Below are 27,029 nucleotides of genomic sequence, written 5' to 3' on the forward strand. Positions count from 1 at the left end.
GAGCGAATCCCTCTACGTTTCCGTGGTCACCGTGAGATTGGTTCGCCGTTGGTTTCCTGCTGCAGTGAGGAAAAGACAGACAGGGAAGACTCAACACCACCACCTCCACAAACTACACTGTACAATGAAATTGTTAGCAATATCTCCATCTCTGGATGTCTGCTCCGTCACGGTTTTACTGCTGGTAAGCATTTTATATCTCAGCTTCGGTATATGTACTAAGAGTCAGTTGCTTTTTTTAGCTAACAGTTACCACAGCGGGCTAACGTTAGCTGAGTAAACGTTAGTTAGCCGTTGCATAGTTAGCTGCCAGCTAACCGATGAGACGTGGCTGTAAAAGTGGCTAATTTGACTTTCTCGTTCACTGTTGTGAGTGAAGTTATTTATCAGGTTTATTGAAGAGGCCGTATGAATGTGATTGAACCCTGCGGCTCAAATAACAAACCAGCTGCAATGTCAACTTAGCCGGTAGTGTTGAGTAACGTTAGCTGGAGGGTTATAACTAGCCTTAATCCACTTTATATAAGCGAGATGTTGCCCTTTATCACACATTGTTAATCCAAACTTTTAAGTTAATCAGCTAAAGTTTGACTCCTGTTAACTTTGTTGAGTAGCAGTGAAGCATCTAGCTACCACATCCTGACAGCAGGGAGATAAATGCTGTCTGCTGGCCCGGTCAGTCAATGTTTAAATAATGGGCTGATCTGCTGTGTTTAATCAGGCGAAACACTTGTTATAACACGGATATATAAAGTTATCGTGTGTCTGTAATGTGTCTCTGAATGATGCTCGCCGGTTGGTGAATTCCTCTGTTGTGGCTCATTCTCATTGGCTGACAACCCGGAACTAGTGTGTGCTGTTGTGAGAGTTTGGGGCCTGATATGAAAACTTGTCTTTAGTGTTGCAGGGTGTTATCTTCACATAGCAGTTGAGGTATTTCATATCAGTGTGAAGGATGTGTAATTGTATGTGGTTGAAAAAAAAAAAAAAAAAAAAAGAGCACAGTGACAGTTTGCCTCTTCAAAGTTAAGATGGTTCAACTTGATAAAAGGATCCAGGAAATAATTTATATATTGGTTTAATCCTTCATATAAACAGATAGTCTCATTGGAATTTTTTTTCAAGAGAAATGTGTACAAGAATACAGACATTAGACAAGACTTTAGTTTCACCTTAAGAAAAGTAAATTGTGATTGTAAATACATAAATACAGCCTTTTTAAAGTGTTCAGCTGAAATTAGAGAGTGTAACTTCTCCTTTTTTATGTATACAGCATAGTATTTGAGCCCACTTATGTGTGTTCAGTGTGACAAGAGGTTCAGCTAATGTTAAAATGTCCTGTGACCTGACATTGAAAGTTTTGTATTTAAATCTAAGCAGAGAGCAGAGGTAACTTGGCAGTTTTTACAGTAGAGCCTTATAAGTAAACAACATACAGTGCTGCTCCCTTCTGTTTGTTAAGGAGGACCATCCCACCTTTTTGTATAAGATGCAATAGTAAATGAGGAATGTATCACTCGTGATGAAGCGCAGTGCACAGAGATACAGGTGGATTTGTACAAGATTTTACAATGGTTTTTCAACTAGCAGAAGAGAAACATGATTTGTTTCTATACAAAAATATAGAGCTGAAATGATAAATTGATTGATAGAAAAGTAACCAGTAACTATTTTGATAATTAATAAACCATTTAAGTCATTTTTTAAGCCTAAATGCTTCTAATTCGCTGGTTCCGGCTGCTCTTGCTATTTTTCTTTTCTTTCTATTTGGTGTAAATTGAATATCTTTGGGTCTATTTTGGACTTTTGTTTTCACAAAAAAGAAATTTGAGGATGTCTTCCTGGATTCTGAGAAATTGTAATGGACATTTATTCACTCTTCAGGCAGTTCATAGATTAAATGATTAATCCAAAACCATAGCTGGGAGATTAATGACTAATGAGTAATGAAAGTAATCGTCAATTGCAGCCCTAATTAAACTTTGACTGTTGGTTTGTGCGTGAGTGAAAGTATGCTTGAGTATAGGGCTGCAACTTGCGATTATTGATTAATCTGTAGACTATTTTCTTGATTAATCGATTAGTTGTTTGGTCCATAAAATAGGGAAAAATGTTGATCACTGTTCCCCAAAGCTCAAGCTCATCCCCTCAAATGTCTTGTTTTGTCCCAACCAAAAGTTCACAACCTAAAATATTCAGTTTACAGTCACAGAAGACTAAAGAAACCAGAAAATATTCACATTTGAGAAGCTGGAATCAGAGAATTAGTTGCCAATTAATTTAATAGCTGGCAACTAATCAATTAATTGACTAATTATTGCAGCTCTATTTGAGTAGAAACTTTTGTGGTTTATTGAGTCACATCTTTATGTTGTCTCTGGCTGTTTCACAGTTTCACTGAAAATGTGCAATCTTCTTTAGATAATATATATTGACATTTCTGTATTCACATAGAAAGGGTGCTTCTTGTGTCAGCACAGATCACAGTAGATAAACACTTCCTGCAAGCATAATTTAAAAGTGTTGCAATTTTGTAGAAGTATTGGTTTCAGTGGCTGATATAAAACTTGCGACAGCATTCTTGATGAAATAGTTTAGTAAAGGAGTCAAAGTTTTGATAATGTAGTCTTCTTTGGTCAGCTTGTCATCATATCTGCATTGTCAAACTTAGGCTCTGTTATTAAAAGAGTTAATTTAGGCCATTGCTATCTTTTTTTTTTTAATTGGTGTCTCTATGTTTTGAGTTGGCAGTAAGCACATCTCCAACATGTTCTCTTCCCCATTTCACCCTGCAGTGGATGCCATCGTAGCCCTTAAATTTTCTCTGTGCCGATCCCTCTCATGCAGCATTCTTTTGTGCAGTGCTTCAATCAGAGTTGGAATTCAGAAATCCCCAGTTGGTACATCATAATTACAAGTTTAATCTTGTTTCAGTGGTCCAGAGAGGAAGATTCAGGAAAGAAAAATGGATGCCTGCAAGATTTTTGTTTTCCTAACACTAAATACTGTTCCCCATGCAAAAGCTCATTTAATGTCATTGATATTTGTAATTGAAGGTCTTCTCCACACATGTTTTAAAACATATCAGAATACTCTGATTGGAACAATAATTTGTGTCTGAAATGGTTTTTCCACAAAAAGATTCAGTTAACTAGTTAAAATTGTTCCTTTTCCCTCTTCTCTCTCATTTGTGAATGTATTTTTAGATTCAAAAAATACATTGATAAATGAGGGATTTTTAGATTCAAAAACTAGTATTTTTAGATTCAAAAACTAGTTGTGATGTCACAAATCGTGCTTGAAGGGACGCACCTTGAACTCAGATTTTTTATGAGCACTAAGAAACTACTTCCAGCAGATTAATGTGAAAACGGCTTTCTAGTGTCAAACTGCACATACATCAGTCTGCACAGTGAAGCTCAAACATACGACTGAAAGAACAAGAAGCGAAACACACTTTGAGTGCAAGGAGACTTTAACTAACTATGATGTCGGTACCTGTAATAACCCGTAATGCTCAAAATTAAACCTTAGTGTAATTTTTATGACACGACGGAAAATAATTGTATCTCAGAAAACTCCCCTTGCTCAATGTGCAACTTGGTATTTCTTCGGAATGTAGCATCAGACCGACCATGTCTGCTAACAGATGAGATGTCAGAGAAAACGCCTGACGGAAAGAGGATGTTTGTAAAAAATTGTGCTATATCATCATGTGAAACGGCCACATTATTTGAGTAGAGAGTAACTGATAAAATAAGAGTAAGAATGCAAATACATGAGGATAAGAGTTGAATGATCAGGAGGAGCTCACTGTCAACCCTACTGCTTCACTTAGATTTGACACTTACGTTATACGCCACACGTATAAATGTTTAAAATATGTGTTTGTATATGTTTGTATAATGCTTACATTCTTTACCTTATATAGGAAAATGTCATATATCCTCAGAGGTGGAAGTCACAATCATAAATAATTCTTATCAGTCCATGAATATAACATTTGCTGATTGGTTAAGAGGGGACAAACTCAATAGTTGAAACATTTGCTACTATGGTATGTGAACCCAGACCTGTATGTAACTCCATTCCACCTTTACATGCACACAAGAAACCATATTGATGTGAAAAAGGAAGTTACGCTGGAAATCATGAGAGCGTAATTTGCCTGTCGCTGTGCAGTCATTAACAAGTATAAGGTGACATTGTTTACTGTATATTAAGCTCAACGCCATGAACAACTGACTGGCAGAAGAGCCTGGACCAGATCCAGGAAACACTGCAGGGATTACACCACCACTAGTTTGCCAGGGAGCACAGAAGGGTCTCACAAAGGCATGGATCTAGTACTCTGGTTTATAATTTGCACTGAAAGCTGGTGCTCAGCTGACACAGATAGAGCCAGAAGTATGCTAAACACAATCAGTATGCTGACAGGCTTGTCGGTTCACTCTGTCTTAACTAGTATTATGTTTTGTCCTCCTCCCCAAATAATTTTCTTTACTAGCATTTCTGTGTTTTTATGTTTTAATTGCTAACCTGCCTCTTCCCTGTGTGTCTGTAGGTGATGGGCCTCTCAACTCCTGGACAAGCAGAAATCACCAGTCTGGACTCAGGCAACATTGACGATGTCCTAAGTAAGGCGTCACACTTAACTCTTTGGAAGTAACAATTGCTCATTTCTTCTTTGTCCACCATTCCTGCTTGGTTGTCTTTAAGGCTGCATATTCATTTCTCCATTTTTGTGATCTCTGCCAGAGAGGAAACGTTTTTAGTCTGTCTGACTGTTTGCTTGTGTCTTTATTAAAGGGGCATCTCAAAAACTAATTGACAGATTTCAGTTATTTAGTGGCCAAGGAAGAACTTGGCCCACTGTGTGTGGATAGCATTATACAACCTATTGTTTTTGTAAAAAATACAAAGTTTTCAGTTGTTTTTGATGTTACTTGCTGTTTTCGTATAATTGTTCTCCACGTTGTTGTAGGTGTGGCCTCTTTGCTTTCACCTTTCACCAATTAGACATTTAATGACAGGTGGTTTGATAGATAAATGTATATGGCCATGAGTCACTGGTCATAAATTTCTGTTAATAAAATGCCCTGCAAGTGCTCTCCAGTCTTCCCGGTATTATTTCATTCCTCTATTGACAGAAAACTGAAGGGTTTAAGATTAATGAGCCAAATTAATTAATTTTACTACCAAATATACATTCAAGAGAATATTCAGTAATGTGTAGAGGCTTGTATTTATTTCTTGTTTGTGTGTGTTTTCTTGCAGATAATGCTGGGGTGGCATTAGTGAATTTTTACGCAGACTGGTAAGTGTGTCGCTTCTCTTCCTCATTCATTGAATCTGTATATTATGTCAAGGATGCTGTGAATACCACATGGTGCCATAAATATAATTTGATTACTGTCATCCGCTGTGGAGATTTAATCTCATAGATTTCTGAGCTGTTCTAATTAAAGGATGGAACTGATATATGTGAAATGAGATGACAGCAAAATTTAGTCTAGTGGATTTTTAAAAATCTATTTAATTTACTTACAAATCATGGAAAACCCTTCGACTTTACACCCGCTTCCTCACCCGCCCTACAGGTGTAGGTTCAGCCAGATGCTCCATCCAATTTTTGAGGAGGCATCTAACATAGTGAGAGAGGAGTTCCCTGATACCAAGCAGGTGGTGTTTGCGCGCGTCGACTGTGACCAACATTGTAAGTGTTACTTTTGTTTTCTTTCTAACATTGTCAAGGACAATACCAAACAACATACAGATAGAAGTGATCTCTTTTTGTTTGTTTAACCTGAGAAATTCCCATCACAAGACAGTAGAGCCATTTATTAATTTGTTCAGCAGCCAAAGTATTTATTTCATATTGACACACTAATCTTAATAATATTGAAGCGGAAACCGGAAAATGTTTGGTATTTTAACATTTAGCTGACATAAATTATGAATCTATTAACCAAATGATTGTTGTTGTTAGTATTTAGTTGTGTTATATGTGGTGACTGCTGCTTATGGTTATCTAATGCCCTAAACTGCTATAACACCCTCACCCCTATTCATATACAAGGAGTAAAAAAGGCCCGCACACACTCCCTCACTACATTTGATGCACATACGTATGCACACATAGATGCCCGCCACACCAAAGCACTGAGACACAAACCGCCAGCCTCAGCCTTTTGAGATAAAGCAAATTAAAGAGAATTATTGATGACCTGCAAACTGTTTGAAGACTAATGACAAAACTGCTGCTTCCTGTGAAGACTGGAGGCTTAGAGACACCCCGCAGGGAGATTGACACCTGCCACATGTGCGTGCACACACATACACACACACATACACACACTCATTCACTGTGTGCAGAGAGAATATTTACTCTTGGTGGGGGGCAGCTTTCATGTGGGAGATCAGAGCTCCGAGCTGACTGAAGGCAGTGTTTTCAGACTGAGGTTTAACCGCCGTCTCTGTCACCGCGCTGCTCCTCATCCACCCATCCCCATGTGTTTTTACTCTGCTCCTTCCTCTTCATCAATTGATTTGTCCTTCTTTACTTAACTTCTCCTCCACCTCTGTGCAGCGGATATCGCCCAGCGGTACCGCATCACTAAGTATCCTACGTTGAAGCTGTTCCGCAACGGGATGATGATGAAAAGGGAGTACAGGGGTCAGAGGTCGGTGGCGGCCATCGCTGACTTTATCCGCCAGCAGCAGGTCGACCCCGTGAAAGAGATCCAATCAATGGAGGAAGTTAAAGCTGTGGATGTGAGTGGCAAACACACCCTGTCTGTAAAAACACTAACACACACACAGTTATCATTCTTGTCCCAACACTTTCTGTCTCTTTATTATTCAACAGAGGAGCAAGAGGAACATCATAGGTTACTTTGATAAAAAGGACTCAGACAACTACCACACATATGAAAAAGTTGCCAACATCCTTCGGGACGACTGCATGTTCATGGCTGCTTTCGGGTGAGACGCACTATGTTTTTGATTCTTCTCCTTCAACCATTCAAATGAAGCCCATATGTAGTGGATATATTAGGTGTTTCCCCTCTTGAACTCCTCTTAACCGTTTCCCTCCTCTAGTGCTGTGTCTGAGGCCGAGCGCTTCAGTGGAGACAACGTGATCTACAAACCTGTGGGGGAGAGCGTCCCTGACATGGTCTACCTCGGCTCACTTACCAACTTCGACCTGACCTATGCTTGGGCCCAGGACAAGTGTGTGCCTCTGGTCAGGGAGATCACCTTTGAAAATGGAGAGGTATGTTACCTGATTTTTGCACACATAACATTGTCAGCATGATTATAAACTTTTGCTTTGTGGCTGCTTTCGTCTGAAGATAGATGTATAAAGACGGAAATACACTGAAACCAGCCTTGAGGGTTTTCATTGAGTCTGCGGGTCGTACATCTGCTGAGCCACAAAAAGACCGTGACTCCATCTGTCTCTAATACTGTGTTGGTGTGTGTGTTTCCCAGGAGCTGACTGAAGAAGGGATCCCATTCCTCATCTTGTTCCATATTAAAGAAGACACAGAGAGCTTAGAGAAGTTCCAACATGAAGTGGCTCGCCAGCTCATCAGTGAGAAAGGTAAGTGTGTGTGTGTCTGTGTTTGTGGCAGTGTTGCCAAGTTTATCTATACTTGACTTATTACAGCCCTGTGTAGAGAGCTGGTATGTATGTCATGGGATCGTTTCTTTCTCTTGTTCAGGGTCCATAAACTTCCTGCATGCGGACTGTGATAAGTTCCGCCATCCTCTGCTCCACATCCAGAAAACTCCAGCTGACTGTCCCGTTATCGCTATAGACTCATTCAGGCACATGTATGTGTTTCCTGACTTTAAAGACCTCGCGTAAGTACTGCCTTTCAGTTTCTCTATATAAAATGTAGTTTTTCACAAAGATACACTGTGTATATGTGCAGCAATTTAATCTTTAAAATTAGGGAGCCGCAATATTACCATATATAGGTTATTTCATTTGCAATACCACTATGTGTGTGCACCTCCCTTGAAACATTAATGAAAGTTTTTAGGGATAAAAATATGAGCTGATAATTGTATCTTGCAGAAAGAATTAACCAAATATAAATGAAAACTGACCACAAATGCACCTGTAATTATCAAATGAATCATCCACATGTCAGATCGGTGTGACATATTTGGCATTCTTTTGGACATTTTTGGACAATTAAGCTAAATGATATCATTCACAGCTATGAGAAATTGTTCATTACAAGATCTGATCTTCCTAAATAAAAGTCAATTTTATTACACACACACACACACACACACACGCCATAATCCTCGGTGCACTGAACACCAGAAAAATGTCACACCTCCTAAAATCTGTCCTTTATGAATGGGCCAGGACACCGGAGCTAATGTGACATGATTTGGCACGTGCAATAAGTGCTAAACTAATCCAGTCTAATCTAATTTAATCTTATTTATTCTGCCCCCCACCACTCTGCCTCCCCCGCCCCTCCCATCCCCAATCAGAGTCTGATCAGATAGACAGAAGCCCCGAGGACTGACCAGCCCTCCACAACCTAATTGCATCACATCACCACTGCATGTGGCACACAGCTTGTAATTACATTAGCACAGTGTATGTTATATGTATGTGTGTGTGCGCGTGCGTCTGCGTCTGCCTACATGCTGTTCTGACACACGGGGTTAGCTGTGACATGGGGACCAGCTCCGCCTGTGTGATATGACAAAGAGTTCATGACCTGTCGTTAATAAGCACACTTCACAGGACAGCGTTGATATGGATTAATGCTGCTTCATGACGCGTCTGCAGGAACTAATGTCCTCTGTTGCTGCCCAGAGCTGTTTTGTCTCATATCAGCGGTTAATTCTGACCTTCTCTGTAGTTCGAGCAGGTCTGTCATTATTGTGGAACGTGGTGTGTAGGAATGCCTCGTGGACACATTTGTCAAAGACGCAGTTAATTTACATTTTTGTGTGTGCTTCTTACAGCATCCCTGGCAGGCTGAAACAGTTTGTGTTGGACCTTCACTCTGGAAAGCTACACCGAGAGTTTCACCATGGTCCCGACCCCACAGAGAGCACGCCCGGACAGGTTAGCATCAGCACACGCTATGGAATAGTTTGACATTTTGGGAAATACCTTTTTTGCTTTCTTGCCAAGAGTCAGATGAGAAATTGATACCACTTTTATGTCTGTATGCTACATAGAGAGCTGGAGGCAGCTGCCGCTTAGCTTAGCTTAGCACAAAAACTGGAAATGGGGCGAAACTGCTAGCCTGGCTTTGTCCAGAGGTAACAAAACTCACCTACCAGAACCTCTAAATCTCATTGAGTAACACATTATATCTTGTTTGTTTAGTCCATACAAAAACCAAAGTGTAAAAAGGTGCTAGTGGGCAGATTTTGTTAAATTCAGATAGAATCAAGCCAGCTACACACCTGAGAGTGGTTTTGTTCTTCTCATGTAACTCTCGGTAAGGTCTAATAGTTCCTTTAAAGTTGGATTTTTCTATGTCATGTGACATTTGATTTTCTGAATTTTGACTTTCACTCTCAGGAGGAGATAGTAGGAGAAGCAGCCAGCAGCCCTCCAGAGAGCTCGTTCCAGAAACTGGCACCCAGCGAGACTCGCTACACCATCCTCAGGGACCGTGACGAGCTGTGACCTCAACGGCCTTCCAGTGATCCTGTGACTCAATGCCACGCCCCGGGGTCAGGGAGGGGGTTAGGGTTGGGACAGGCCAGCGGGACAGAACAGCAACACCCAACACCCTTACTGAAGAGAGAAAGATAGATGTTGAGGAGGAGGAGGAGGAAGAAGAGAATGAAGAAGAAGGAGAAAAAGAAGAACGGGAGGAGGAGAGCAGAGGAGCGCAGTCCATGACACAACCATGTTGGAATAACCTATATTTTCATAACTCTTTCACGTACAATTTTTATTTTGGATTAAAAGGAAGAGGGTTAAAGAAGGAAATGTGTGGTAGGGGTTAGGGGCATTAGGACATCATGAGAAGTGTTTTTACTTTGATTTTTTTGGAGCTTGTATATATGTTTGTGCTACATGGGAGTCTCATTGTTGGTCTAAATTAAATGCAGAGTTTTCTTTATTTTATTCCTTTTCTTTTTCATCACCCTGATTTTTTTTTTTTTTTTGTAGAGAAACAAACCAGAACAGTTCCCTCACTCCAGTCGTATGGTTCTTATCTGTGGGTAGTCCAGTTCAGCCTGATAGGAGACGCTTGTTTAGTCTCACTGACCTCATGGCTGCATCTCAATATGACCAACTCTACTCTAACTCATTTGTATAGCACAAGTTGTAACGACATGCCTGTTTGAAGTAGCTTTATCTCCACATCTTCTCCACACACACACATACACACACACACACACACAAAGTTCTGAAGGAATAGAAAAATATTTTGAAATACTGGGTAAGGGCAACATAATTTCAAATCATGACTTGAAACAGAAGATAAAGAGACAGAGCTACTCCAGCCTATTGAGATGCACCCCCTTCTCTCCCTGGTACTAAATGGTTATTAGGTTATGATGTCACTTACAGTGTCTATAAAAAGAAATCTCCCGTCTTGGACCTTTTTTTGTTTTACAACATTGAACACAACTCAACAGAAAATACAGTAATATCAAAATGAATGAGCTTTTTGCCCATCATACTAAACACCATGTAGAACATCACCAAAAACACACCACCCCCACCGTGAAGCCTACTGGTGGCAGCATCCTGCTGTGTGGAGGCTTCTCTGTATTAAGCCCTGGATGGCTTGTGACGGTACAAGGTGGAGCGAATGCAGCAAAATGCAGAGAAATCCTGGAGAAAATATGCAGCTATGATTATGTATTTTACAGCAAGATAAACATTAAGTCAAATGTGTTGGCTAAGGTGTTCAGACTTAAATCCAATCCAGAATTTGTGTCAGGATAATAGTTGTTCACTCAGACTATGAGTGACTGAAAAATGGGAAAGAATCATTGTCCCCATGTGTAAAGCTCTTACAGACCTATTGACGTCAGGCTGTAACTGTTGCCAAAGGTGCCTCCATTAAGTATTGTCTTGACAGACATGAATACTTATGCAATCAGGAATTGTTAATTTTGTACTCAAGACCAATCTGTTGGAATTAGTTTTCTGGTCAGCGTCTAAAAGGCTGATTGATCACTTCCACTGTTGTAAAACATGAAAAGTCTAAGGCGCTGGATGCTCTTTATATAGGTACAATATTTCCTGTAACACCTCTGAGTTGTGTTCCTGGTAATCAAATTGAGGGGGAAAAAAGTTTTGAAATGGTGTACGTTAACACGAATTAACAAAATGGCTGTTGTTGTTTTTTTTTTTTTGGCTGTCACCTGTTGTCAAATGTGTCACCAATGCTGGGGGAGAAAGACTGCGTCCTTCCCAGTGTTTTCAAAAGCTGAGAGACAAGAGGGGAACCCCCCCCATGTGATGAACGGTGGAAATTTACAGTCTGCCACTTTATACGAGTTCTCTTAAAAAATGGTTTTGTCTCTTTATATGTCTTTGAGGTTTTGGTACAAGTCTAGATTCCTGAGATCCGCTGAGTTTGAATGAATCCAAAAGTGGGATTTAAATAAGGGTATGGGGATCCATTGCTAAGTTTGTACTGTCCTGCCCTTCCATAGAGGCCAACAGATGCCTGCATAGTGACATATCAGCTACACATACAGGAGAGCAACAGGAGGGGAGGGGGGGTGTGATGCCATTTCTAAACCAGTCATCTCAGAGGGGAAGAAGAGTAAAAAAATGAAAAAAGTAAATTAAAAACCATTTTACAGGATGTTGTGTTGTCTGATGCTTTGTCTCTGCTGTCATTTAGTGTTCACTCTCTGCACTGAACGGCGTTCCTGTTGACAAGAAACATTTTATTTGGCAGAAAACCAGCAGCAGTGTAAAGAGTACATGGCAGGTTTTTTACACTCCAGTCCCTGAAGTGATCTGGAAAGTGGCACTTTGGGCGGGTTTTGTGCAATTTTGCTTCCATACTTCACAAAAACAAGTCCCTATATACAACATTATTAATATAAACATTGTGTGCCACTTAAATTTACATTAAGTAAACAATCTAACAGCACAGGACATTTTCCATACATTATTCTTATAGTAGTCTCACTACTACAGCTGTTCACAATGGGACAGTAATTCCTGCATAAAAAGACATTGAGAAACTTGCAAAACATGATAAAAAAAAAGGATCTGAAAAAAAGATGGTAGCTTGAGGAACACAAACAATGTTCTTGTTAGTGGTACCATTTGACAGAATGGACGGTGCCATGACTTAATTTCGCAGCCACGTGAGGCTGATCTAACCGCAAACCAAAAGCTGTAGTGTAAATAACTGTTGAGAATTTTTTTAAAAATTGTACAAAATAAGATTAACGTCCCCACAGAAACACCATTCACACCCAAACATCAAAGTATTTGACTCTTGCATTGTTAGGCTGTTGTTACATAATAGTTTTACAGCAGTGCTTGGCGACTAATGTTGAGTCTCTGTGAGGCGGTCTGAGCAGCACTGGAGGTCTAGTTTGTACTGCGTCCAAACACCAGGAGCCTCAGTTAGTGATCAGACCACCTGAGCTCAGCGAGGACTGACCGGAGGTGTTGGGTCATTTGTCCTTGCTTGACTCTGGTTCGGCTGATTCTTCCGACGGCGGTGCTGTCAGTTGTTTCATCTGTAGATCCACTCGGGCACGGCGGTGTTTTTGGACCATGTTGCCCCCCGCAAATCCCAGGGCGCCCCCTCCCAGAGCAGCAGCCACCCCTGCAGCTTTAAACCCAGCCAGCAGGCCCAGCGGACCTCCTAATACTCCACCCAGCAACGCCCCAGCAACCGGCAGCACCGTCAACTTGTAGCCCACCGCCTAGAGAGACAGGAAGAACAGATATGTTGCAGTTTAATTTAACACACACACACACACACACACACACACACACACACCTTTAGAGGCGTGACTACTTTGTGGCTTCAAGACACTCTGTGATAGAGTTCGGATGTGTCTATCCTTTCATGATCACACATCGGCCCACAGAAAAAAAAAAACCCTGACACAAACAAGCCAGCCTGGGTAAATGTAAACCGACACTTCCATAGCAGCATCAAAGCCTTTTCATTATCTTCATTTAGGAGAAATCAGAGAGATGCGGCCTGTGTGTTATTACGGCCGTTATCATCAGAGTGGAAGGTGCGCTTTGCTGATGGCAATTAATGACTGATTCTCTGACCGTCCTCAGAAACACACACGCACAGGGACACACACTTGATTAACACTTCACTATTAAATTAATCTAGTTCAAAAGCTAGCTTTCCTTGTCCCCACCCCTGTGGCAGTTGAGGGAATTTTAATTTCATCTGAGCAGAGTTAAAAGGACTCTGGGTACAGGTTGTAGAGGATGGAGGAAATGTGTGTGTGTGTGTAATGCTGTTTGACCTGATGACAGATTACAAGCTTTCAAAACAAGTTAAAACATCTGACATCCCTCTCATCTGCGTTATCTCTTCACACCCCGCCTCCGTCTAATGTGCAGCCCACTACATCTACTAGCAACCTTACGGGGAGGTCGACCTTTGTTTGTGTTCCCATTTGGGGCGAATTTAATTTAAATGAACAATTTAAAAAGACGATTTCATTATTTGAGGAATTTATTTTATAAATGCAAGGACTTAAAGTTCAAATTGTTATAAGGTTGGTACACGTACGTTACATAATAAAAATGTTCTCACTTACCTTTACTGGTATCTTGCCGTGCAAATAGTTTGTGTTTTATTTGCCGAGATTTTGATATATTAGTGAGATTCTGAGATTCCTGCTGCCATCCCGAGACCATTTTTGTTTGTGGTGCTCACAGCATCAAATAACAGTCAAGATCATTTAATTAAATTACAGACGCTTTAATCCAAATTGAGTTTTTTTTCATGCGTAGACACAAATTGGGAGCAATATGGGCATCAGTGTCTATCTAAACTACAGGAGAAACCTGGGATTGGACTACTAACTCTACAATTATTATATAGTATATATTATTATATATTAATAATAATAAGAATTCATCATATTTTTTGTTGTTTGTTTTTTTTAAGCTTCATATGGGTGATTTTGAGGGGTTGTGTTATGATTTTTCTGTACTTGTCCTCAATTTAAGTTGTGAACTGTGTATGTCTGTATGTTTTACTCAAAACATAGACATACTCAAAGCATCATGTGATTGTTTTATAAAGATACTGGTACAAGGTTGCATCTCAATAAAACATTTCAAAGATTAAAAAAAAAAAAAGATCATAATTGTTAATAATTATTTCAACAGTACTGAAATTAAATGGAGTAAACTCTATTTCCAGAGATGTTCTGAATGCTCTGACTTTCAATGTGGACGGTTTTCATTGGAACTACTTTCTGACAAAAAAAAAAAACAGTCCCTATGAAAACTGTTTACAAGTGTGCAGATTATCCAGAGTAATGGGAACACTGTTTCTACGGTTTTCTACAAAGACATGTTGCTGTTTAATTGGTAAAATGTCTTTTTTTAATGCTTTGAGCATCACAAAAAAAATTTAACTCACCTCCATTGTACTGGACTGGTGGCAGAAATCTCAGTAACCGGGACAAATCAGTATCTGCATGTGTAGATACCACTAGCGGTAAGTGACAAAATATGTTTGTTCGTTTGTTTCTCTGAGGATTAATAGGCCTTGCAGAAAAATAGTTTAAACATAAAAATGCTGTTTTTCATCTCAGCTTATTTACAGACCAGCGTTCGCATTCACAGGTTTTCATCAGCACACAGGAATCACGACTCTGTGTCTTCACCGCCTGAGTGTTTGTAATTACAGTCTAATACAGTCTTCACACTTTCATTATGTTCTTTACAGTGTGAGCAAAACAAAGATCAAAACAGACCTCTTCACCTGAAAGATGAGTATTTTTTTCCTTTAATGTAATCCAAAAGTTAAAAACTGAAATTAAAGTTGTAAAAATGTATTTTTTTTTAAAGGTGGAAAATTGTGTCTGCTGCGATGTGTGCGTGCGTGGGATTAATGGGTGATTCATTCTGCGTATTATAGACAAGAAGTTCAACACTTCAATTGTGTAATATGTGTGAAGGGTACTGAGTTGTCCCTCTGAGTTACACTCGGTGCAGATCAGTGTAAGAGTGTGTTGAATTGATGATGGAAGCCTGAATGCTGCGCCTGAAAAACTATTAAACAGTCATTCAAACCTCTCCTTAATACTACACACACACACACATATACACACATCTTGTTGCCGCTCTCATCCTACCTCTCTATCACTCTTCCACCCCTCCACTCCTCTCTATCCCTCTCCTCTCTCTATTTCCTTAATTGCAGCTTTCCTCCGTATTCGAACGGATCAATAGGAACAAACGCTGTGGAATGGCTGGGAGGCAAAGTGCCATCGATCTCCCCAGCTCCCAAACACCACACACACACACACATACACACATACACAGACACGGATCAGATCGTCAGGGCACACAAGCACATACACACCTTCCCCAGGCTCTTGGTCCCCTCCTCCACGTTGGCAGCGGCTGTGTTGACGTTGTCCTCTATGCTGTCAATCTTCTCCTGCTGGGACTGATGCATAGGGGTTAGACACACACAAACACAAACACACACACACACACACACACACACATTCAAGCAAGAATATTCACAGATGCATACACACATGTGTGAAAGAGCAACCACCTGTCATGTACTACGTCCCCTCCAAATTCTGCTCCATGCCACAAGTTGACATGATAAGGGTGTGCATGAGTGTGTGTGGAGGCTATAGGTATATTCAAAGGGAGATTACACTGGGCGTGGGGTCAGATTGTGTGTGTGTGTGTGTGTGTGTGTGTGTGCGTGTGGCATTGTGTAGATCTCATGAAATATTCAGAGTGGCAGCTGTCTCTCTCCACATGAGGGCTAGATGGACACAGTGACCAAACAACAACCAGAGCACTTTTTTTCTTCTCCCTCTCCTCACCTGTGTTGCCTCTCCCTGTTGTTCCCTCTCACTCTCAGCTATTTCACAGATTCAGCCCTGTTTTTGCACTTCTCTCACACATACCAGTGTAAAAGCTTCCTGTTATTTTGTGATGGTTTCAAAGTTTTTAAAACCTGCTCTGACAGATCACAGATGAATCTCGCCACTCACATTCACGGATCACGTCTTCTTAGATCAGAAAAACATCACCTCTCTTATTTTCTGTGCTGTTTTCTCTCCTGCAAAAGCAAACAGTTTCATCAAGACCCAGACGAACAAAGCTGCACTATTCGGGATCCAATCCTGAAAAACTGGGCAAATTCCATCTGCTGAGGAAGATTGTGTGATACGATTTAAAGCTCCAGAACAGCTGCTAAATGGACATTATAATGAGACTGTTTTGTCAAATTTGTTAAATTGTTTTTTATTGAATATGATCCTCATGACTGTTTGCAACAGCTGGCCAGTGAGAAACTCTAATTTTCTATTATTATTTAATGTGGAAGCTTGCACTAAAATGAAAATCTGTTGAATAGATTAATCAATTAGTGCATCTACAAAGAATTTCACTTTGGGGAAAAAATAAACCGTTTTAGTCATTTATCAAGTAAAAATAAAAGAAAAAAATGCTGAGATACAGAGCAGTTGTAGGGCTGCAAATAATGATTATTTTCATTATCAATTAATCTGACGATTATTTTCTCGATTGATTGATTGGCCGTTTGGTCTATGAAATGTCAGTAATTGTGAAAAATGTTTCCTAAAGCCCAGAGTGACGTCCTCAAATGTCTTCTTTTGTCCAGACCAACAGTCTACATCCTAAAGATATACAGTTTCCTTAAGATGATATCATAGAATTGAGCTTTTCTTTCTTAAGAAATGACTCATACGATTACCCGTTTATCAAAATAGTTGCTGATTAATTGATAAATCGTTGCAGCTCTTGTCTCAAATAATGAAAAACTGAAATTTGTAGCATTTAGTCAAACTGAATAATAGACTAGAGGGAATACTTTTAAACGTGAATGAATCAAGTAATGAATAATGAAAATACTGTCATTGTCAGTGTTAATCACATATATGTTTATATGAATTTGTAGCCCTTGAATAAAGAAAAACACAGATAGGAACACAGACAAACAGCCGGAACAGCCACTAACATGACGCATGTACAGACACAACCACACACTCAGTCAGTATTTCCACTGTGGCTGAGCGCTGGAATATTACTCCTCTAACGGCGTCTCTCACCCTAGAGACACCACAACAACATGTCTATGCTCTTTCTGCACCCCCCACCCCCCTCCTCTTGCCTCAGTCTGTTTTCAACCCTAACTACATCTTCACTCTCTCTTTCTTTCTCTTTCACTGTTAATCTCTCCTTCACTCGTCCTCCCTGCCTCTCTCCCTCCATCCCTGAGGATAGAGTGATAATCTGAGCCGTCTGTTCTCCACCTGCTCCGATTTATCCCTTGTTCCCCCACCTCTCCCCCCCCCCCTGTGGGCACCCTCCCGTCCTTCCACAAATCCTCCCTCGTCTACTCCTCAATCTCTCCTCTTGCCTCGTTGAAGGGCCTCTGGGGCCCCCGCAGTAGTCCTGAACCGATCTGCGTAACCTCCTCTCAGAGGAGCCTTACCCGGCAACACGAGCACACATGGTCAAATACACACCACTTCCTGGAAACACTATAGGCTCTCACGTTGTTTTTGCTCACAGGGGTAGCTGTGCACACATGTAGATAGACAGAGAAATGCATATATTGTGGAAACGTGAATGCAGCCGCCAGGAAGCACAAAGCCAAGTTGAGTGTTCGTACTTACATGGACAAGCAGTGAGAACTCCGTCACCAAACCACTCAGCTCCTTCAGATCCTGAGAAGAAAAAATACTGTATTTACTTAATTGTCTACAGCCACAGTCCATCCATACAGCCAGTGTCTACGACTGACAATCACATGAACTAATGAGAGTGAATATTAATGTGTGTTGTATGTATTACAGTAGAGCAGAGTGAGACAAGTGCGTCTGCAGGAACAGGTAAGAGGAAGGGGGGGGGGGGGGGGGTCAATTGCATTAGATGATCTTGCTATAGCTATGAATAATGCATGTAACCATAGCAACATTTAGTACAGATAAAAGATGGAAAATACTTTCCTATCTATACTTTGTGTTTAGTGCTTTAAGTTTCAGTCAACGTGGGTCTATTTCACAAGAAATTTTGAGATGTCAAGATAGGAAAAGTGCAGGTGTAAATAAGAACACTGATGATGGCTGAATTCCATTCAAATGCTTCACTTTCTGGTTCCTGGTATTGTGCATGCTGGTATTGTGACCACTGTCACACTGCCATGCCTTACTGGGACACTTAACAGAACAGAACAGAGCAGAGCCATCGTTAAAGGTGCAGTGTGTAGAATTTATTGGCATCTAGCAGAACAGACTTGGCAGAAACGGAATATAATATTCATAAAATTAGTGTTTAATCACCTGAAAATAAGAATAGTATTTTCAATACCTCAAAATGAGCCCTTTATATCTACAGAGGGAGCGCATCTTCTTCCACGAAGCCCGCCATGTTGCATCGCCATGCTTCTACAGTAGCCCAGAACGGACAAACCAAACACTTGCTCTAGAGAGGGCTTTTCACATTTTTTGCATGTTTCATGCATACTGTAGTTTCTCCTACAAACTTGGAAGGGGAGGGGTATTCAGTTGGTTGCAATCTGCAACTTCGCCACTAGATGCCACTAAACCCTACACACTGGTCCTTTAAAGGGGAACTATTATGTTTTCCTTCTACATATATATATATATATGATGTCACAATGTCGGATGTTCACATTAATGTGGCCAAAGTGTCAAATAATGGGGTAAAATTATGTAGAAGTAATCGGTGAGCAAAAAGCACCGGCTTCAGACTGCTCCAATTGCTAAGTTTCCAACGTTTTTTTCTACTTTCAGCCCAAGCCAATGTCAACCTGTGATGAATTTCTTTATATGGTCATCTGCTCCGTGCACAGCGCACGAGTTCACTGCTCTGCTTTACTAACATTATGGCATTTTTCCATTGTTTTGGGGGTAGTCAATGCCGAGAAATGACTCGAGTCGAGCTGGCAAGCTGTTTTTCCATTACACACCAGAGCAAAGTAGTTTATCTGTTGGAGGTGTACTGGTTGTCTGCAGCTCTTCATCAAACATCATCTTCACTGTGGCTATTTCTGCTTGTACTATTCCTCCCTGTATTATTTCTAACTGATCCGCTCAACAAATAGCTCCAAATTTCTCCGTATGTTGTTGTGTTGGTCTGTTTTTAAACGCCTCTAATGAAGCTCTGCTAATTCTGTGAGGAACACGTTTAATTTCCTGTAAATTCTTCTCAATAAAAGTCTCCTGTTATTTAGTCATTTAAAAGCTTATTATATGAAGCAGTAAAGCATAAAATGTTGGGTTTGCATTGACGGTAACTTAACGCGACTGATACGGCTGCGCCTTGGCAGGCTTCCAGAAAGCTGGACAATCTGAACAGAGTGGGCTCATTGGAGGGGCCCCTTAAAGAGACAGGAGCTAAGACTGCCTGTTAGAGACAGAGGCTGAACTGAGGGGCTGCATAAAGGGCCAGTATAAGATAAATAAGGAGATTTTTGAACTTTTTCTGAACTTATATAAAAATATAGAGCTGGAAATGAGGTCCCCTTTAATGTCATTGTAATACATGTGCTTTTCCTACTATGACAAGTCAAATGTCTGCTGTGTAAATCTCTCTGTACATTTCTCAGGTTTTAAGAAACCCTTCGTTCTTCTTCTTCATTTTCTTTTTGACTCACCTCTTAACCTGAACACAATTTCCCATGCTGACTACAGAGAAAAATGATAAGGGGCTCACTCATTTCAAATACACTATCACATTGGCAGCTATTAGTTAGAATGGATATGGTTTTAATTTGATAGGGACAACTATGGATAGCAAAAAAACATTATTATAACATTTAACATTATTAAATTTATCTTAACAAAGATAATAAAAGTTGAGATTTATTTATTCAGCACAGATTGAGGTATAGATTTGTTGTTGATTGTGGTTTAAGCAGGTTTAATAGCGGTGCGCTAAAAACAACATATTCACTTCCTTTGTTCATGATCAAATGGATGTTAGATGGAAAGAAAAATCGAAATGTGTAGGATGATGCTACACCACAAGAGCTGAGATCTGAGCAGTGCCTGTCCAAGTTAAATATGAGGTTTGGTCCTGTTTTTGATTACGCAATTTGAAAAAGAAAGGGAAGCTTCATAATACCAAAGCAACTTGTAAACCCTCTAACTAATGTCATGCATATACAGTACACCTTGGACTTAAATACCAAGACGTAGTATTTCTTACAACAATAAAACAATAATATAAAATAAGTATAAAATAGATTCTGATTGCCAGGCTTCATGTTCAAAAGTTTGTGTGGAGGAAACAACGTTCATACCTCTTCCAGGTTGTCCCAGGACTCGGCCGCACTCTGATCAGCAGGGATTTCTGGAAGGTGGAGCTGAATTTGCCTGCCAGACACCAGCTCCTCACCCACATCGTCATCAGCGTGGTAACTGGTGGACACACAGCTGGACGGCTGAGCAGCAGGTGGCGACGATGGCGCAGGCTGAAGGCCGGGGTTAGAGTGCAAATGCAGGAAGCCTTGTGTGGCGGCTGACGCCCGGTCTCTAACTGGCTTGACAAGCGCCTCTAAAGCGTCAGCGTCTTCGGCACGGACCCGGGTGCACAGCTTCTCCATCTCTCTTATGTTAGCTCTCAACTGCTGCAGGGAGATGGACGAGAAGCAGTGAGTTTGAGTGTCATGTATGAAACACTTCGGAGGGCTGAGAGACTAACAATGACTGAGACGCTTGATTAATGTACACAAAGACAGACAGAAGGACAAGCAGACAAACCTGTTGTTAAATCAAACCGTCACAGCAAAAATATACAAGATACAAATGAAGATGAGACAAGACACACAGCATAAAAATTAAATAAATCTGTACTGCTGTTACCTGGTAACATATCAACACAGGGCACAAAATGATCCAGAACTATAATTTTAACAAACAACTCTACAAATAACTCCTTTAAATCCCTTTAAAAGTAATAATTTTTGTTAAGTTTGACTGTTGTGCCAGTGGGAAAGCTGACAGGCTCAGCATCCCAGTGAACTGTTCTGATGATGGAAATGTGTGTGCGTAAGTTGAGCGGGGTGTGTGTGTGTGTGTGTGGAGTGGGGGGGTTGGAGGGCCTTAATAAGGTTCAAATATGAGGCTGGGTAACACGAGCCCCCCTCATCCCACTGTGCCCTGAGGGTGACAGGAGGATTACATCCCAGCCATCAGCCCTCCAGGCCACAGAACGACCGGGGCTCAGAGGGTCAGTGCGCTGCCGATAACACATTTTGCTAATTACACAGCATGAATAAACATATATGCATACGCTTGTCCTCACGCTTGTACATAAAACTGAAAAACACACTGATTAACACCGAGACGGTCAGGTCAGGCACCTGTCAGCCTGCAAATTAACCGTAAGTAGCTCAAACGCACACACACACACACACACACACACACAGACCAACAGATCCACATACTCAATAGCAGATATTCATGATAAAACAGTATTGACTCCGCTCCCCTGTCTCACAGTGTTTACTATGGCTTCTGTGGTAAAGGTGGGGATACAGAGTCTGTCTGTGCCTTTCTCTTGGGGGTAAGCATGGTGCTAGGCTAGTGGGAGTACATGCAAATCACCAAGTAGGAGAGACTGCAGTCTGTTTCTGAAAGAGGGAAATGCAGGACATAGGCCACATCTATCTATACATTAGGGCAAATGATAACACAAAAAAAATCATATTGCTTTTATTTTGACAGATATTTTGAGTCACGATTTTTGTGGAAATGGTAGTTTTTGCATTTAACTTTCACTGAAAAAAATATAAAAATGATGATGATGTGATTTTTGTTGGGGTCTGTACCGAGCAAGCATGTTCCCTCACATCTGGAGAATATGATTTTTGGGTCGGGGCATCACTGTAGCACCACAATGCAGTATGTTGTGACACATTTTACCTTTATCAAAAAAAATTGCAGCTCCTGCGATTTGGATACTGCACTTGGCCATATTGTGATTTCGATAATATTTCGATTAATTGTTAAGCCCTACTATACACACACACACACACACACACACACACACACACACACACACACACACACACACACACACACACACACACACATCTACAGCAGAGTAGCAGACTAACCCCTACTCAGGATTAACACCTTGCAGACATGAGAAAGCACTCTGTGTGTGTCTCTGGGGTTTGTAGGGTAATGGTGAGAGGATAGGTGTGTGCCTGTTTGGAGCTATTTCACCTTTAGAGACATGGTGGCTTCCAGGCAACAACATCCCCCGAGGCATTTCACACCCACCATGTGAACAAGTATGCGAGTGCTTACACACACACACACACACACACACACACACACAGAGGAGATGGACCATTTGAGGTTTGGCAGCAGCTCTTTTCTTGCCCTGATTTTTCGAAGGACAGTGAATATCTATACAGGAAGTGGATACTAACTTAATGGATTAGACACATTTATTCAATTACATCTCGTGGTCTTTCTCAGTGGATGGAGTCGCTTAGTTGTCATGGAGATGGTTTAGTTGCTATCATGTGAAATAAGCATGAAATTATGGATATGTGACAACAGTGTGTGTTCATATTGTAACCCCTTATACCAAGAATGGTCTCTAATGTTGGCCACTAGATGTTGGAACAACAAGTAAGTTGGACCTTGTGTTGAGAATTTCTTTGTCAAGTGGCTGTTTTCCTTTTTGAGAGACATCACAGGTCTTCACTTTTGATTTTCAAACTGGAAACAACTTGGTCACCACATCAAGTTCCTTCTAAACTGAGTTCCTAAGAATCTGGATGAAAAATATGCTACGCAGTTGCAGAGTCATGCTGGTTCAGGAATTTTTAGGGGCTGATGAGTCACATACTCATCTAAACAATCCTCACATTCACATATCCGCCAGGCTCAAACTTGAATAGTATACCAAATGCCTCTGCGATGACATAAAGGCTGATTGTTATGGATGTGAAATTTAGTGTTATGAAGAAACTGGAATTCATCGTATAGCAACATGACATTGTGGCTCACGTCATGTTGTCCAAAATTAGAGGAGAATATCAGTTACTGGCCTGCTATATTGTATTGATATCTCTGTCATACTGACACACACTCATAGTTGAAGTGTATAGAGTATCATGTTATACCTGAACAGTTCGGCTGGCATTGATATGCTCCTGATGAAGGCGGTCCCATTGCTGGTTATGTTGGTACTGCAAACATGAAGGAAAAAGCATCAGATATCTATCTGCGGACTGGAAGTAAGAGCGTGGACGCGAGGGTGTGATCATGTGTTCGGCCAGATTTCAGCCGTCACCTTCAGTATGTTATCGTGGTGTTTCTGCAGTCTCTCCAGGTCCGTGGGTAGAGCCACTTTAATGAACTTGTGGATCGGTGCCTCCAGGCGCCTCAGTGTCAGCTTGTGGCCTTCCTCTGCCATGTGTCCTGCTGACTGCCAACAGCCAACACCTCTGTGTAACTTAGACACCGCACCTGCTCAGCCTTATCTCTCTGCCCCCACAGACACTGTAAATATCAGCAGAGTATGATTTTGTTAAATACATAAATCAAATTAATAAACTCTGTGACACATTGGAGTCTGCCCACACATCTAAAATTGGCATCTCCATAACATGAACAAATATTTTTTCTTGCCAAAATCCTTCCTCTCTGTGAAAAGAGTAGCTTAAGTATTATATACTGACAGTATGCAAGAGTGTAACAAGAAGTTGTTTAGAAAAGTGGGGTTATTTTTATAAAACGAGGGTTGTCTTGTCTAGTATTGTCTGACCAACAGTTTAAAACCCACAGGTATTCCATTAACACTGATATAAAATAGAGAAAAGCTGCAAATTCTCACATTTGAGAGGCGAAAATTAGTGAATACTTTGGTAATTTTGCTTAAAATGAGTAATCAATTATGAAAATAGTTGAGGAATCATTTTTTGTCGGCCAACTACTCAATAAACTGTCTAGAGCTGAAACGATTAGTCGATTAATCTATTAGTTGATCGTCAGAAAAATGCCAAACATTTGATGTTTCCCTCTTCTCAAATGTGAGGATTTAATGTCTTTTCTTTTAATATATGACAGTTAATTTAATATCTTAACATTTCAGACTGTCGAACAAAGCAAGCAATTTGAAGACATCACTGTGGTCTCTGAAAAATTGTGAACACCATTTTTAACATCTTATAGAGAAAGAGAAAGAGAGAACCAAAAGATTAATGGATTAGTCAAGAAAGTAATCAGCAGACTAATCAATGATGGAAAATAATCGTTAGCTGTAGCTCTAAAACCATTACATTTCAGCACAAGTGCGATATGATACATTTAAATGGTTATATGGAGCCAATACAAATATTTACTGAATATAAAATAGGTAAAGCTTTCCAGACAAGCCAAGGGTTTTTTAAAGACCATTATACTTTTATGTTTTCGTGATTTCACAGTTATATAAATGAAAAGGATAACATAATGCCAGTTCAATAATGTGGACAAATACTTGCAGCATATGTAATATTTTACCAATGTTATCCCTTTAAAGCCAATATTACCAGTGAAGTAAACCTGGGCGATATTAGACAGAATGAGGTCCCTTATGAACAGCTCTAACCTATGACAGGAAACAGGTAAACTGATTTTATGTTAACTAAAACTAAAACTAGTTATGAATCCTGAAAGAAAAACTTATATTTGATTTTCGGTCTAGTTTTAGCAGAGTCGTGTTCACAACTCCTGTGCTGCCTTTTGACACTTGAATGTTAAGTGACATACAGCTGCTGGTTATATTAGCCGCTAAATGAATCGACTGGTATGTTTTTAGCCTCGATAGCTAACAGCTTGTTGCTAACTCGTTAGACGACGTCAGCTAACTTGTTCATGGAGCCAGAAAACAGTGAAACAAACAGCAGTCTGTCGATCACCGCTCAAGTAAACCAAACTTAATGGACATTTGGCGACACTTACCAGTTAAAATACAATTCAAGGATTTAATTTACATCCGCTAAAACCTGGTGTGAGCGTCCATACTGTTGAGAAAATCAACCATGACATATATTTGCTAATTTGCAGCAACGCTTTCGGGTTGTTTCTGACAGTTTGTTGTTTGTAAACATTTCTCTTCCGAGTGCGTCCGCGAAAAGTCTCCGACCTCAACCAGCGACTCGAACCACTTTCTGTTCCTCATTATGTGTCCCAAGCATAGTAGCTTACAGGAAAAGTCACTGTGATATTCCTGAAATAATCTTACACGTATTCAAGGTGTTTATTTCCCGTATTGACTCTATTTAATCGTGTGTATTATACCCAGAAAAGTGGATCATACAAAACAAAGCAGACTTACCGCTGGCCACCAGTCTCTGCTATCACAGTTATCAACATTTAATTTTATATCATTAAAAATTATGTTTACATCATATGGAAATTTAATCACACGAGGTGTTGACATTCTATTCATGTTTGTTTAGAGTTGAGAGGGATTTTTTTTCACACCGAAATCTTAAAATCTGACCTTTTTAGGCAAAACAATGAAACCAAACAAAATTGTAATAAGGGGGATTTACCATTCTGCATCATGAAAGGAGATAAAGGTTACAGAAAACATAATTGAACAGTTACACAAATAAACACTGGGAATTGTTGTGTTTTTTTAACACTCAAGAATATACTGTCAAGGATGTTTGGACTTTTAAAACCTCAATATTTCCAAAATCCTGTCTACAGCCCTGCATGGGGTCATAATTTTCCATAACAGGCATGTGTGACTCTTGATGAATACTGTCGGGGTATTTTTTTTATCATTTGTGGTGACATCTCTCAAAATGTATGGCCTTTCAAAATTCTTTGGAGTCATGATTTGTGATAACCACAGTACACAAGTACTTGCTAAATTAAATGCAGTTGCAAAACATCTGAACTTCTTTATCAGATTACAGGATCTGTTACTCACAGTTTTTCACAAGGGGAACTGAAAACTCAGTGTCAATAAATAACACAGAGCAGCTCATTAATGGTTATTATTACCCAATAAAGGTTGCTGCAAAGAGTTGAGTGATTGCAGCAAGTATAAACAGCATCAAACCTGTGGAAAGAAACATTTTGTGTGATATTACATCTTTGCCTGTGTTGAGTTTGGATGTAAGAGGGAGAGAAAATCGGGGTTCCCCCTCCTCTACTCTGAGATCAGTCTGTGTGAGTGGGTCTATTGCATGTTTCCACTTCTCTTCTTTGGCACCTTTTACCTTTGACATTTAGACCAACCCCCCACACACTCTTCCCTCAGCGGATGCTCCAACCGAGGGGCCACAGTGAAACACACAGTCCCCAGCAACAGGGGATTTCCCCTGGTGCTGTACACATGTTGTGCGTGTGAGTGTATGTATGCTTCTGTTTGTGTATGTGTCTGTTTGTCTGTCTGTCCACTTCTAGGGGACTCCCAGAGTTACAGACGGAGGAGGAAGAACAAAGCTGACAGTGAAAGTCTGAACAGCAAATCATCAAAAATGTTTGGGTTTGAGTGTGTGTGTGTGTGTGAGTGTGTGTGTGCGTCAGGCGCATGACTCAGGTGCCATCCGTTTCAGTCTAATCCAGGAAGTTTGTCAGCAGGAGAGGAAGCCAGCAGGGAGCTCCGTTCACTTCTTACCTCCTGCATCTTACTGTTTTTAAAGCAGGTGTGATCAGCACATCCTGATGGCTCAGTGGATAAGACATTTTCATTGCAGACATCTTGACTTGTCAAAGTGGGAACAGGTGTTACTAATAACATGAACAATAGCTCAGTTCTATTTAAGTGTCCCAGTAAGCCAGGGCAGTGTGCACAATAA

The 27,029-nt window shown here is 40.4% G+C and overlaps 2 protein-coding genes across 2 annotated transcripts; one reads left to right on the forward strand and one right to left on the reverse strand.

Annotated features, from left to right (window-relative positions):
- Positions 1 to 35: 35 nt before the first annotated feature.
- On the forward strand, positions 36 to 11,825 carry erp44 (endoplasmic reticulum protein 44). The gene is made up of 11 exons (XM_067601592.1): positions 36 to 184; positions 4,565 to 4,637; positions 5,278 to 5,317; positions 5,601 to 5,716; positions 6,590 to 6,774; positions 6,869 to 6,984; positions 7,102 to 7,276; positions 7,495 to 7,606; positions 7,728 to 7,869; positions 9,001 to 9,103; positions 9,569 to 11,825. The coding sequence occupies exons 1-11, from the start codon at positions 125 to 127 to the stop codon at positions 9,674 to 9,676; spliced, it is 1,230 nt and encodes a 409-aa protein (XP_067457693.1). The 5' UTR covers positions 36 to 124; the 3' UTR covers positions 9,677 to 11,825.
- A 64-nt stretch (positions 11,826 to 11,889) lies between these two features.
- Positions 11,890 to 25,354, reverse strand: stx17 (syntaxin 17). The gene is made up of 7 exons (XM_067601593.1): positions 25,174 to 25,354; positions 23,522 to 23,730; positions 23,352 to 23,417; positions 20,511 to 20,837; positions 17,860 to 17,910; positions 15,555 to 15,641; positions 11,890 to 12,909 (listed from the first exon to the last, which is right to left on the reverse strand). The coding sequence occupies exons 2-7, from the start codon at positions 23,642 to 23,644 to the stop codon at positions 12,655 to 12,657; spliced, it is 909 nt and encodes a 302-aa protein (XP_067457694.1). The 5' UTR covers positions 23,645 to 23,730; positions 25,174 to 25,354; the 3' UTR covers positions 11,890 to 12,654.
- Between the last annotated feature and the right edge of the window lie 1,675 nt (positions 25,355 to 27,029).

The sequence above is a fragment of the Thunnus thynnus genome, chromosome 10, assembly GCF_963924715.1.
Source record: "Thunnus thynnus chromosome 10, fThuThy2.1, whole genome shotgun sequence".
NCBI classification, from domain to species: domain Eukaryota; kingdom Metazoa; phylum Chordata; class Actinopteri; order Scombriformes; family Scombridae; genus Thunnus; species Thunnus thynnus.

What these genes read in the sequence shown, in the direction of transcription:
- stx17 (XM_067601593.1), bottom strand. Translation starts at nt 23,644, where the DNA reads ATGGCAGAGGAAGGCCACAAGCTGACACTGAGGCGCCTGGAGGCACCG. An exon ending in CCTGGGACAACCTGGAAGAG is followed by an intron (nt 17,911 to 20,510) that starts GTATGAACGTTG and finishes TTTTCTTCTCAG; the next exon opens with GATCTGAAGGAGCTGAGTGG. An exon ending in AGTTCTCACTGCTTGTCCAT is followed by an intron (nt 15,642 to 17,859) that starts GTAAGTACGAAC and finishes CCTATGCATCAG; the next exon opens with TCCCAGCAGGAGAAGATTGA.
- erp44 (XM_067601592.1), top strand. Translation starts at nt 125, where the DNA reads ATGAAATTGTTAGCAATATCTCCATCTCTGGATGTCTGCTCCGTCACG. An exon ending in CCGTCACGGTTTTACTGCTG is followed by an intron (nt 185 to 4,564) that starts GTAAGCATTTTA and finishes GTGTGTCTGTAG; the next exon opens with GTGATGGGCCTCTCAACTCC. An exon ending in GTGAATTTTTACGCAGACTG is followed by an intron (nt 5,318 to 5,600) that starts GTAAGTGTGTCG and finishes CCCGCCCTACAG; the next exon opens with GTGTAGGTTCAGCCAGATGC.